This window comes from Manis javanica, chromosome 3 (assembly GCF_040802235.1).
Source record: "Manis javanica isolate MJ-LG chromosome 3, MJ_LKY, whole genome shotgun sequence".
Lineage (NCBI taxonomy): Eukaryota > Metazoa > Chordata > Mammalia > Pholidota > Manidae > Manis > Manis javanica.
This window is the reverse complement of record NC_133158.1, coordinates 164,694,251-164,707,337: the sequence shown is the minus strand read 5'-3', so window position 1 is coordinate 164,707,337 and position 13,087 is coordinate 164,694,251. Positions and strand designations below refer to the sequence as shown.

Sequence of the window (13,087 nt, the reverse complement as noted above, 5' to 3'; positions counted from 1 at the left end):
AAACTATCATTCTACAAGTGTATATCCAATGCGATCAATTCATAACCCATTCCCTGGTGAGAAAGGCATTCCCTTGAACTGCCATCACACCTGTGTACTGCCTGGATCACAGGACAAATGGAAGAACATGATAAATCCTTGTAGTATACGGGTGTGAATGATTCTGCTGTATCGCATTAGAGACACACTGGTGCATTCTACCGTCAGCTTTCCCTTTCTCCTCTCCGGGTCGTGATTTGTTCCTCTGACTAACGATCACTTTTCTTCCCATCAGTGAGCGTGTTCACATTCGCATACGTGCATTTTTCTGTCTTAGTTATAGTCGTCTGAAACACAATCTTAATTTCAAAATCTTAACTGCATGCTTTGTTAAACCATAGTCCTTTGTTTCTCTTCAGCATTTATACTGGATTAATATTTCTGTCTTGTTGCTGTCCTAACCCTTCAGAATGACAAAGTGCCAAAACCTAATGTAATTTTCAAAGCCAGGCGTGGGGATTTAGCTTAGTAATAACTGCATGAATATATAGTTGGCTTTCTTGTGTATGTATCATTGATTACATATCCCTGTTGCTTTTTAGATTCTCTTGGACAATATTCTCACCTGGAGGTAAAACTTAACATATTTTTATCTTGATTTATTAACCACAGATTGTATGAAATCTTACTTATTATTAACTTTGTTTCAAAACCCATTCAGCCTGTCATCAAATTGAAAGACTCTCTCAATAATAAAACAGTAGGAGCAGAGATGACACAAACATCCACATCAGGTAAATTTTGCAGTGCGGGTTTAACTCTGGAAAGCAGTATACTGAATATATAAAATATAGTGTTCTTATTGCTAATTCAGTTTTTCTTTTTTTGCAAATTTAGTTAAATGATTTTACATAAATAAGTCAGATGTTATTGTTGGTATCCATGTTTCCAAAAAAAAAGGCTTATAAACATTTGAAAAGATTTTTTTTTAAAAAAGCTTTAACTCAGAAATTTCCACTTTTATGCTTTGATACCCTTAAGTTCCCAGTTTGAAATCCTTATAATTCTTAGGGATTCCCAGAGGTTAGTAATTAGACTCTTTGAGATTTTCCATTGTTTTCAAATGCTTATATGTGTTCCAGCCTTCATGTACCTAGAGTTAAAGGCTCACTTGCTGCTGTGTCAGTTCTGTTTTAAGTTTATCTCATGTTAATACTGATGATTTTAAGCCAACCAGATGTTCTGATATTAGGAGAGTGTGTGTGTGTGTGTGTGTGTGTGTGTGTGTGTGTGATCGATTATTAATAGTGGGGGAAGTAATTAATTATACTTTAATGAATATTTGGCAGACTTTTAAAATAGTAATTGTGAAATGTTGGTCTTAGGATTCCTCTGTATTAAAAACTATTGAGAATTCCAAAGAACTTTTAGTTAAATGGGTTGTATCTATTGCTATTCATGTTTTTAGAAATTAAAACTGAAAAAATTTAAATACAGGCATATACGATCATACCTCCCATTAGCCATTAGAGGTGTGATGTTATTACATGCCGTATCTCTGGAACATTCCACCATACGCTTGTAAGAGAATGAGAGTGAAAATGATAGATAACATTTAGTGTTTTGATGAAAATAGTTTTGATCTCTTGGGGCCCATGAGCAGATAGTTATATATAGTTACACCAACGTGGCCTCACTGTTATCGGCTTCATTCCTCCTACGTCACAACAACATGTCAGACCAGGTGCTATCTGACACATCCGCTCAACGGTGCCACTGTAGTTTGAAGGTGGTCCTAGACAAGATGTAAGTGAATAATGAGCATAACTGTGCTCTTCCAATGGGTTTCAGTCCTGGGCAAGTTCACTATGGATTCAGTGTGTCCAGAAGAAATGACAGTAAAATGTTCTTGGGGTGAAAGGGTTATACCCAACTTTATTTCCACGGCAGCAGGACAATCACTAAAATCCTGTTCACTCAGAGCTAGTCTGCGTGCGGCAAGCTGGCCTCTGCCTCTGGGCCTCTGTCCTCAGTGCTGCCACCACTCCAGCCTCTGCTCTGCTCTCCTGCAGTCTTGCAGCCATGCCACCGTGTCGCACCCAGACCACTGGGTGGAGCTCTTTATATAGAGTCAGTAGCAACGTATTGCCCACACGTGTGTAGTGAGCTCGCTGACCAGGGCCAGGTGAGAATCCGAGCCACAGAAACTTTCATTTTATCCACACTGCTCCCGGAAGACTGTGTACAAAACCAGATGGCAGATTGGATTTGCCCTGTGGGCCACAGCTTGCTGACCCCTCATATAGACAGGAAGAAGGAAACCACAGAAAAGAGACTGAGAGGCGAAAGAAGCTTTAGTTTTCCTGGACTCGTATCAGCCCATCTTGAAGTATTTGTTCACCCATGAATACCAAAGTAAACAGGGTGCTCAACTAGTTCAACTTCAAATGTGGTTCTTTTTCTAGGCCTTATGTCTTTTTCATTTCTGTTCCTTAAAAATTTTATTCCTTTAAGCAGAAAAAAAATAGTAGTTTGTCGCTTTCTTGTTTTTTTTTTTTTTGTTGTTGTTGTTGTTGTGAAACCATTAATTAAGAGTCCATGTTTGACTATAGGGGCAACAGTGGAGGGAGATAAACCAGGGGCACAAAAGAGGTGTGGTTAGTAAGATTGAATGGTAATTGAATGTGAAAAGTTAGGGAAGAGAGAGATGTAAATTGGCTCCTAGCTTTCCAGGTTTGGGGAGCATGCAGATTGGACATGAGGAATGAACAGCGAAGGCAGTGGGTCAACAGAAAGACCCTCCCTTTTTTTTTTCTGTACGTGTTAAGTTTGATGGAATATCCGTGTTTGACATTTTCAGTAATTGGATAATTGAATAATAGGAGTTTGTGGCTAGAGAGCTCCAGGGTTGGAGATGCAGACTGGAAATAATCTGATTATAATTATTAGACAAACTCATATATCCCGATGAGCTTGTTTGTGTTGGAGAACATGTAGAATGAGAGGCCAGTGGCAACGCTGTTGGAACAGCAACATTGAAGGGATGGGGTGGGCAGGGGGGAGTCGGTAAGAAGACTGAGTTGTGGCTAGAGATGAGCAGCAGAGCAGGTGGGTCCAGATAGACTCTGTAGAAACGGAAGGAGACAGTCTGAAGACGTGTTACTTTATAACACCGGAATGACAAAGTCTGTCACGCTTCTCTTGTAACTGGAAATAGGGCCGGAGGGAGTCGCGTGTCCTGTGTTTTGCCATGCTGCAAAGTACAGCACCTGTAGACCCAGCTCCCTTGTGGTCGGGTTTTGTTCTGAACTGAGCAGTCTCAACCGAAGAGCTGGGGAAGTTGTGTTGTGTTACGTTGTAAGTGTAAGTTGTAAGCATATTCTCCTCTCCCTGCACCTAGTGGTGAGTGTCCAGAAAAGTTATGCTATTTAAGTTTGACATTGTCAGTTTATGATCCTGATTCTTCTACTGATACTATTTTCTGTCAGTCTGATCGGGATTGGGTCGGATTATGGTCACTGTGAATAGCAGTTGTAGTTTTCACATTTTGATAAATACACAGGAGGGGAAGTAATTGTTGTTAATACATCGATTGCCTACCAATAGCATAATTAATATTCATTCCACTATAGTCTCCAGGTGTGGTCCCAGATGGACACTTTTTAACAAAGCATCAGTTTTACACTTTTAAATACATATAAGGTGAATTTTATTTTTTCTCTATTAGGGAAGAAGCATTCTGAAGAGGACTCTTTAAAGAAGTAGGTTCTTACGTTTTTTTTTTTAAAAAAAACTGTATGTTAACTGAAGGAATGCAGATAAATAACGTGTTGAATGTGTAATAGTTTAAATTCAGGTTTCTTCCTTTTTTATCATCCTGTGGGTGTGTGTTTTCATAGTAGAAAGGTGGGTAGTGGGTTTAGTGAATGCAATGAAAGAGATAAGAATGAATTTCTAGTAGAGATCAGGTTTCCAGAGGACCGCACTGGGTTGGATAGAAATAAGGGTTTTAGAAAAAAGGTCAGAGTTTTTGGGGTTTATGACAAGTTAGATGGGGGGACTATTAAAGTGCTTAACACTTGTTATCTAATTGCAGTAGCTTTGCAAAGTCGCTGTGCTGTGATAGCCTAGTGTTTGTTAATTAGGCAACTGTGGTTCAGGTGGGTGGGTTGATTGACCCATGATTCCACAGTTAGCAGGAGCTGACCCACGATTTGACTGTCAGTCGGCCCGGCTCCCAGTCCATTCGCTTTTCTCAGTATAGATTGATAGGACCAAGTGGACCGTGTGATAAAGTCAAATTCAGCTAAGTGTTAACTCCGATGTAGTTTTCTTATGAAGCCCGGTTAGTCCAAGCATTTGTCCTAACATATTTGACAGTTGCAGTGGTAACTAGTACCTTGTTTTTACTAGCATCAGAGTTTTAGGGCAGATCTCAGTTGGCTGTGGCCACAGAACCATAGGATTTATATTAGCAAGGTCTAATCAGGCATGTATCCTTGGATGTAGTGATATCTACTCTCCTTGAGATGAATTATTTTTCTGTAAGTAAAGAATATCTGTGAGTAGACCATGTTATGTTGGTGAAATTCAGTGTCTATTTGTAAACTGTTTATGAAAGATTTCTGTACATGCTGACTTGTCAGTCTGGTTTCCCTTCCCATTAACCCTTGTCTGTCTGGTTTGTGAAAATTCATCCTTCGTTCCCTCCTTTCTTCCTTTCCTCCTTTCCTTTCCCCTTTCCCTTTTTCATTTCCCATGCGCTTTCCTTCTTTCCTTCCATCTTTCTTTGGACATACTTTTCTTCCATGACATTACTATAATCTTTTCTGGATTTTTTTTATACTCCTCTGCTTTTCATGGTGTTTCTTTTGTTCTGTTAGTTTTCCCACTTCTGTCCACTGAGTATTCTCCACATTTCTGTAGACAACATCAAAAGCTCAAAGAATTTCGGGATTGTAAGGATTCTCAGAGATGAGTTAATCAAAATACCCTCCAGAACTTCAGCCTGTGTTTAACATCCTGGCCAAGTGGTTGTTCAAATGGAGACTTTTAAACCCAAAGAGTAAAGTAGTTAGTTGATTGGATATGGTAAGTGCCAAGATGAGGATTAAATTCAGGTTTCTTCCTTTTTTTTAAATCATCCTGTAGGTGTGTTTTTTCATAATAGAAAGGTGGGGAGTGGGTCTAGTGAACACAATGAAAGAGATAAGAATGAATTTCTAGGAGAGATCAGGTTTCCAGAGGACCGCACTGGGTTGGACAGAAATAAGATTTTAGAAAAAAGATCAGAGTTTCTGTGGTTTATGACGAGTTAGATCAAGATAAATTACAGGAACGAGGGACATGGGGTGTTGGGAGTTGTCCAGAAAGGTGTTTTGAATCGCGAGCTCAAGGGAGTCCTGAGCAGGTGGCCGCTCTTTAGTTTGTTTCATTGAGGGAACTAGCATATTTGGGGGTTTATCCTGAAAGATAATGGAGTCATTTAAAGCCATTTTGAAAACAGAGACCAAATTTTAATTATATCAAAAAACTTCATTTAATAGCCGACTCTTCATTCTTTTTTTTTTTTTTTTTAAACAAACAAACTCACTCATCTTTGTTACACATACAGGAGTGGGGGTCAGTCTTCCAAGTCAACTGAAGACAAACATGGAGATGAAGCATCATTCAAGTAAGATCTGCTGGTTCAGAGTTTGAGTAGATGGAGAAGGAGTAGTAGCAGTTGAAGCCAGGTTTTGACTTGGAACAGAGTTCTACCCTTGGCGTGATTAGCTACAGTGATAGGGGACATTGCATCTAATGTGATGAGATAATATATTGATAAATAACTTTATAATAGCTGAGATGCCGTGAATTCCCACGAAGAAAGAACAGCTGACAACCAGAAATAGTAAACATTTTCAGAACACAGCAACTAATCTGTCAGAACCTGTGAAAACTCACATTGGGTTTTATTTACTATTCCAAAATAATTTCAAGTTAAAGAACAAATCATTCCATTGCACAGGTGTTTCTCTGAGCATTTTGGGGACACAGTAACTCCTGAAACCCTCCTAGCAACCTTGTAAAATAAGGTGGCAGGATCCCTACTTTCTAGAGCAAGACTTTGAATTGAAGAGAAGCAGCTTATCCAAGAACAAGTAGCTGTTGGTTACAGAGCTAGGCCTTCTGCGTGCAAGATACGTCCGTATGGCCAGCTAACTCTGAGTCATTTACTGAGCCGTAGTGCCCTCACTTCATGACGGGTCCACCTTACTATCTTACTATTTTCCTTCTCTAATTTTTTACCCACTAAAAAGTTTGTAGAACTTACAGATTTGGACTAATTATGGACTAATTAACATTTTGATATTAGCTCTGTGTTATTAGCCAAAATACTCTTTTAGAGTTTAATATATTTGGTAAATGTTTTTCATATCAGTATTAAAATAGTTATATTATTTATTAACTTTAAGCTATAGTCAAGAAAGTTATTTAAAGGTTTTATGAAAACCAAGGCCAAATCGGTTAGATATATCAAAAATCCTCAGTCAATAGACACTCGTGTGTCTTCACTGTTTTTTTTTTGTTTTTTAAGAAATTAACTCACTCTTTTGTTACATTTGTTTGCCGCACATCTTTACAGGATATCTGGCATTGATGATTCCTTTCCTGAGTCCGCTGATGAAGACTTTGATTTTGATGAAAAGGTACAATGCTCTCGTCAAATTAATTATCATGCTCTGTATTCAGATTTTTCTAGTTTTTACTCCTAAATATAGCACTGGTCTGTCAATCATAATTCTGTGTTTGTAATGGAAAGTTTGTCAGAGCAAACCACTTTATAGAAATACTACTAGTCAAATTTTTTTTTTTACTTTGGTAAATACTGTAGATAAGAGCTGAGGAGAAAAATGGCTGGGACATGCATAGTGACAGGAGAATTCTATTGGGACGAGCGTTCCTACAGTGGGGAAAATAGGAAATTTGGCCAAGAATAAGGACCGTTACTGTGATTTTGAAATCATACCGATATCACTTATGTAATACTCATGCATAAAGGAACTCTGTAATGGATCGATTTACTTATTTTAATAATCATGGATTCTTCTTGGTGCCTTTTATTTCAAAAACTATATAGCATATATCATAGAGGTGTTTTTTTGGGGGGGGGACACTTTTTATTTTGGTATCATACACCTGTTAGGAGAGATTTTTTTTCTATTCCTATCCTTGATTCTGCATTTGGACTAAAATAATATTAACAATTGTGGAAATTTACATATTTCAATGCCCTCTTTCGAAATTAATATTACAATGGGATTCAACTGTTTTCTAAATCATTTCTTTAAGAGTAAATTTTAAACTCTTGATGTAATTTAGGGATAAATGTTTTGCCTAAAGTAACAACCAGCTCTAAAAACAGGGACTCCTACTAGCCATATGGGAAAACATGCAGTTTGCTCAAATTTTTGTTTTATACTTACAAAAAATACCTATTCAGCATCTTTGTATCACATTCTAAAATTCCATACTTAAGAGATTTTTTAAGTTATAGTTATTTCAGTATTCATTTTAACACCCCTGCCTCACTACTGGAGGTTACGAAACATAATTGCGTACCTCGTGGGTCACCTAGAATAAGGTCTGGCATGGAAGAAGCAGTTTCACATTTTTTCAGTGTGACTAAATGATAAATGGAATTCTGTGTAATAGAACATTACAAGTAAGAGAATATGCATAATCCTCATTAAACCTGTTTATATTCCTCAATATATGGCCTATATATTCCCTTTTAATATTTAGGATGTGTACGTTCAATTGAGTTTTGTTGAAAAAGTGCATCATAAATAAGGAGGAAGTATGTTAGAAATATGTGATGATAAGAAAGATGACAGTGTGTTTTTTAGCAGCCTCCAGTTGTGAGCTTACAATTTCATCTTAAAAATTTTCAACCTTTTTTAGGCCCATCTCATTAGATATAGCTTTTCCAATAGATACACCCTTTAAAGCTATGTATTTTTCCTCAGAATTCTGAGTATCAATTTTTTCAACAAGTGGAAAGTTGGTGTGTTTGGGACATGTCTTTTTCTATCTTTTTCCCTCTTTCACAGTAATTTACAGCTTTTTTAGGTAGTGGTAGATGACCACATTCAGCTAACTGGATGACTTATTTTACAGTGACAAAATTAACTCCTTATTACAGTAGTAGTTATAAACAAATAATTGTCGAATAATACAAATCAGTATGGTTAGGGATACAGTATGAACAAAAGGCTGTATTTTTCATACATTACATACAGTGAGGTATGTAGAAAAAATATGTATTCCAGTATTTATCAATGTATATACATAGTGTATTTATGGATATACTATGAGCAAAAGCCTCCAGAGGAGAAGCAACTTAAACAGTTTGCAATTCCAGTTCATCTAAATAAGAGACTTCTAAACACTGAACTTCAATTCCCCCTACAAGACAATTTATGCAAATATAAATCATGGCAAACACATGTAAAAATGCAACAAAAATTGATAATTCTTAATATTTCTTTTTCCAATAATACTTTAAACTACTGAGGTATAAATTTTTGTTTTGGTGGTTCTGGTAAAGAAAACAATCTAGTAGATATCGTAGTATTTTTTTGTATAATAATCAATTAGCAGTAAGGATAGTAATATTTTGGGGCCACATATATCATCTCTCACAATCCTCGCCCCTGAGAAGACGTAGGAGAGTAAATGGCAGAACTGAGATTTGTGTCTACATTTGAATGATTTCAAAGCCCGAGGTCTCTATGTTAGATCAACTAGTAAATGGTGACTATTACACGTATTTTGTCAAATTTGGTGCTTGTGATTCTTAAAGCTATTACTTTTTTTCTAGAACATGCAGAAACCAAACTTAAAAAAGCTAATGGATGCTTTTCTGCAACCCAAGAAGGAGGAAAAAGAAAGTAAGCTATTTGAGACTGTCCATTCTTGGGTTATTCTGGGTTATTCACCGATTTGAAATTTCAGGTATTTTCATGTACTCTTAATTTGTTTTTCACTGTAATCAAAGCAAAATGTCACATTGTGAGGCCAGGTGAAAGAGCCAACAGCCAGGGCTTTTCTCATGAGAAATCTGTTGTGAAACCTTCTCTCAAGTCTTCAGCAGGCCTTGGTCTTACAAAGGTGAGTTGTTTTGTTTTCAGCTTTTCCCCCATGCTTTTTCACATGCCATCGTCCTGATGCTTTTGGTGATGAAAAGGATCCTAGAAAGAAAGGGAAGTCCTCCAGATCATGGTATAAAGCTGTGAAAGCAAGAGAGAAATCTGTACAGGATTGAGATTTATACAACTTGGTGGGAGTCGGCAATCCTGAGGTCTGCCGTGATGGAGGGAAGGAATCAGACAGCAGTGAGGAAGAAAAGCTAGGTGACTAGGAAGACGAGGGTGGGAAGAAGGGGCCAAATTCATTTAAGAAGGGTGAGATGAATATAAAGATTGAGTAAAGAGTCAAATGAGAGAGACTATAAAAACACAACAGAAAATAAGTGAGAACAGGACCTCTATGTTATAAAATATGGTAGAAATTCTTTGGAGTGTACAGTAAGAAAACCAGGTAATGAAAGAACTGTTCAGGTGTTTACGAAGAACTGAATAAAAATTTAATCCTCACTTTCAAGCTCAATAAAGTGATATATTTAATCTGGCACAGTCTGTTCATAGGTAATGCAAAGTGACATCTGTTTTAGGCTTTATCAGGTTTATTATGAATTATGACTCATTGGCCCTTCTGTTTCTAACTTAACTTACTTAATTATACATGTTACTGTTTGGTTGAATCCTGGTAGGTATTTTAGATCATTTTGAGAATAAAGAAAGAGAGGAAATTAATGAGCATTTATCAACTCTTCTCATTAGTTAAAATTAAAGTTTTGGACTATTTAAGTGAGGTTCTTCATCTCCATCCATTAAATGAGAAATTAAATTTTAACCTGCAACACTCTTAAATATATATATATATACATACAAATTATTTTTTTCTGGGGAAATTCTGATTTATCTTTTCCTAATAGAATCTGTATGCAATAGGCACATAGGGATACAACAAATTAATAAAGTCACAGTTTCTCATTTTTCTCATATAAACTACTTGTTGTCATAGACTCATAAGGAGAGATTGTCAACAGAATGCACAAAATTATTTCTGGAAAATGACTTTTACCTTTTAAAACATCTCCAGCAATGGGTACATTTCATATTATTCTCAGGAAATGTTATTAACTTTAGAATTCAGAGTTGTTAAACCTAGCATAAATGTTGTCATATCTCAAATTCAGAAATCGTGGTGACTTGATTTCTTTAGTTACTCCTTTCTTCTCTCCTTGTGAATACTGGGTCCTGCCTGATAATCATAGATGAATTCTGTATCATCTTGAATTGGTGTTTTACAATTAAATCTTTTCATTAACATAAAAATGCTAATATTACCATAATATCCCAGAAATAACTGTTTGCGTGCATTCATAAAGGAGTTTATTTTTAATCCTTGAAGCAGATGCTGAAATACATAATAGAAAATTTGAGTGCCATGATTCTTCTGTTCTCTTTTTTTATTTTCAAAATTTCAGAGGTCTGTGTAGGTTTGCATTACTTAATTGTATCAGTTTAGTGTATTTTTCAAATATTTATCTTCTAACGTAATATACTTCTCCTGAGTAAGTTTTCTGATTTTTACTCCAAATGTATTTATCCAAATCTTTCCTCCCAGTCCTCCGGCTGCCTCAAATTTGATGGGTCCCAAATGAAAGACCGTGTCCCTGACCCGTTCCTGACCCTTGGTCCTCTGCTCCGTGCCCCAGTCCCCTTATCCTAGTAACAGCACCACCGAAACACTGAAGCGGGAAAAATCCTGGCCTCCAGGCCTCCCTGCCATCACCACATCCAGTCATCACCAAGTTCAGTCTTTCCTATCTGCTGACCGTAATTCACTTTCTCACCTGTAATTTTTAAACGCTCTTTTCTAGTGTAGTTCCCCGCTAGGTTCATTTTTACATTGCTACTAGTGACCTTTCCGAAAACGTTAGTGACAGTGTCGCCCCTCTGCTTACCTCGTGGATCCCCATTACCCGAAGGAGAAAGTTCATCGCCTTGCATTGGCGTTTGCCTGATTTGGCTTGGCCCCGATTGCTCCAGTTTTCTCCTTCCGTTACTTTGGTACCTTCACTTACTGTGTCATTTCACCTCTCATCCTTTTGCTCATTCTGCCCTTCCTAGATGGACCTTCACAGCCTCCCTCTGAACTTTATCTTTCAAGATATAGCCCCTCTTTTTCTTTTCTGTTTTCCTTTTCTATTGCAGTATCATTGATACTCCATCCTGCATTGGCTTCAAATATACAACACAGTGGTTCAACAGTATCCCATATAATTTAGTCTTCACCCCTGGGGTTATAAGATACAGCCCTTTTTTTGATCAGCATCTTCCGAGCTTCCCAGATACACTGACTGTTCTCTTTTTTGGTCTTGTTTGCCTGACTGCCCTTTATGCAGTGCACTTCCGTTGCAGAACTAATGGATGATGCTTGTTTTCATGTTCTCTCTACCCCTGCTGGAACGTAGGCAGAGCTGTCTTTGATTTGTGTTTCCAGCTTCTCCCGGGATAATGCCTATGATCTGATAGGTATAGAGTTGTAGTCTTCCTAACCAAGAGTGAGCAAGTGAATGAATATGGTGTTTTCTGAAACTGGGTTTGTGTTTCAATTTGTTTTTACAGAAAGGACCAGTGCAGACAGTGGTTGGAAAAGAAGAAAGCTGTAGTAATACCATTGAAAGAGTTCAAAAAGAAAAAATAAATAATGACAATTTGACTTCTCGTGAAGCACACAAAAGTAATAGAGGCGGTAAGTTAGTGAATATCTGAAATTTTTTCTATGCCTAAATGCTAGTATGAAAACATCTAGAATTTGTAAGATTAACTTTATGAAACAAGCGTAGAATGCTGCAAGAAACTAATGTTTAAATTTATAAGGGATCAGTTTTGATGTCCAAATCTGACATCCCTTATGTCGAAGAATGGTTTTTTTTTTTTGCTGTCTTCATGAGTATCCCAGCTACTACCTTTTTCTTCCCCCAAATGCTTCATCTCTGAAATTCCTTTGTGCGATTACTTTTATTTTATTGAGGTACTCATGAATGGAGATATATTTGTATGTGTATTTCAAATTCATGGCGGTAATTATTCTCATTAGTGTATCTGCAACTACCTTTTATAGATGAGATGTCAGCATTGGGATTAGAAGAAGAGGAAGACGCAGAATCACCATGGGATTCCGAGGTACTATATTCTTTCTTTTTTTTAAAATATAAGCATTAACTGATGTTTAACATAAAAGGAAATGCTTTGACTTCACTTTCTCACCTCTGCATTTGTCCATACAAATGATTTCCTTGTATTTTTTAACCTATAATTAACATATAATTATGCGCTGAGTACTCCATAATACAGTTCTATTAATTTATAAGATCAATTTAATGAAACCAGTGTAGTATAGTGCAAGAAACTAAAGCTTAAAATCATAAGGGATCAGCTCTGATGTCACCTGAAAAACTAAATTGCTATTCTAGGTCAACCTGTGGCCAAACATACGATTTCATGGCATCTATGACTGTGTAAAACTCCTTATGAGGTTCAGTTTGGGTCATAGTTTCTTCCAAGTTAGAACTTGAAAAGTTAGTGCCTGGGACTTGAAACTATTATTATGTTTGGGTTATCAAGTAACTCTGCAAGGAAGTTTTCAGGAGAAGGGAAAGCATGGGGAGTGGCAATAAATATGTGACATCATAATAACCACAGTTCGGTTTAGCAGTGTTTTACTGAGTAAAAACCATTCTGGATAGTTAAAAGAGCGTGCATTGAGTGCTTTATGGCAGCCGTACTCATACTATTGTGAGTGTAAAGTAATGGTGACTTCTTCCAAGGAAACAACTGTGGAAGGAGATAAGGCACTGATTTTAGATAAAGGCTACCTCAGCATAATGGTACAAGCTCTGTATGTGATGTCAAAAGACATACCAGTCTCCTGGTTCTGTCACTTAACTAGATACGGGATCTTGGAAAAACTTGTTTAACCTGTTTGACTG

The 13,087-nt window shown here is 37.0% G+C and overlaps 2 protein-coding genes across 3 annotated transcripts in view; one reads left to right on the top strand and one right to left on the bottom strand.

Moving 5' to 3' along the window:
• The window catches only part of LOC140848495 (1-phosphatidylinositol 4,5-bisphosphate phosphodiesterase eta-1-like), a 254,577-nt gene that overhangs the window by 131,836 nt on the left and 109,654 nt on the right, over positions 1–13,087 (bottom strand). The gene's annotated exons all lie outside the window — the stretch shown is intronic.
• The window catches only part of LOC108407493 (ankyrin repeat domain-containing protein 26-like), a 129,762-nt gene that overhangs the window by 26,386 nt on the left and 90,289 nt on the right, over positions 1–13,087 (top strand). Inside the window, exons 17-25 of the mRNA XM_073232295.1 lie at positions 582–610; positions 701–773; positions 3,707–3,740; positions 5,594–5,653; positions 6,608–6,671; positions 8,846–8,915; positions 9,023–9,135; positions 11,721–11,847; positions 12,220–12,281. Of these exons, the coding sequence (XP_073088396.1) occupies positions 582–610; positions 701–773; positions 3,707–3,740; positions 5,594–5,653; positions 6,608–6,671; positions 8,846–8,915; positions 9,023–9,135; positions 11,721–11,847; positions 12,220–12,281 (632 nt within the window). The remainder of the gene's footprint in view (positions 1–581; positions 611–700; positions 774–3,706; positions 3,741–5,593; positions 5,654–6,607; positions 6,672–8,845; positions 8,916–9,022; positions 9,136–11,720; positions 11,848–12,219; positions 12,282–13,087) is intronic.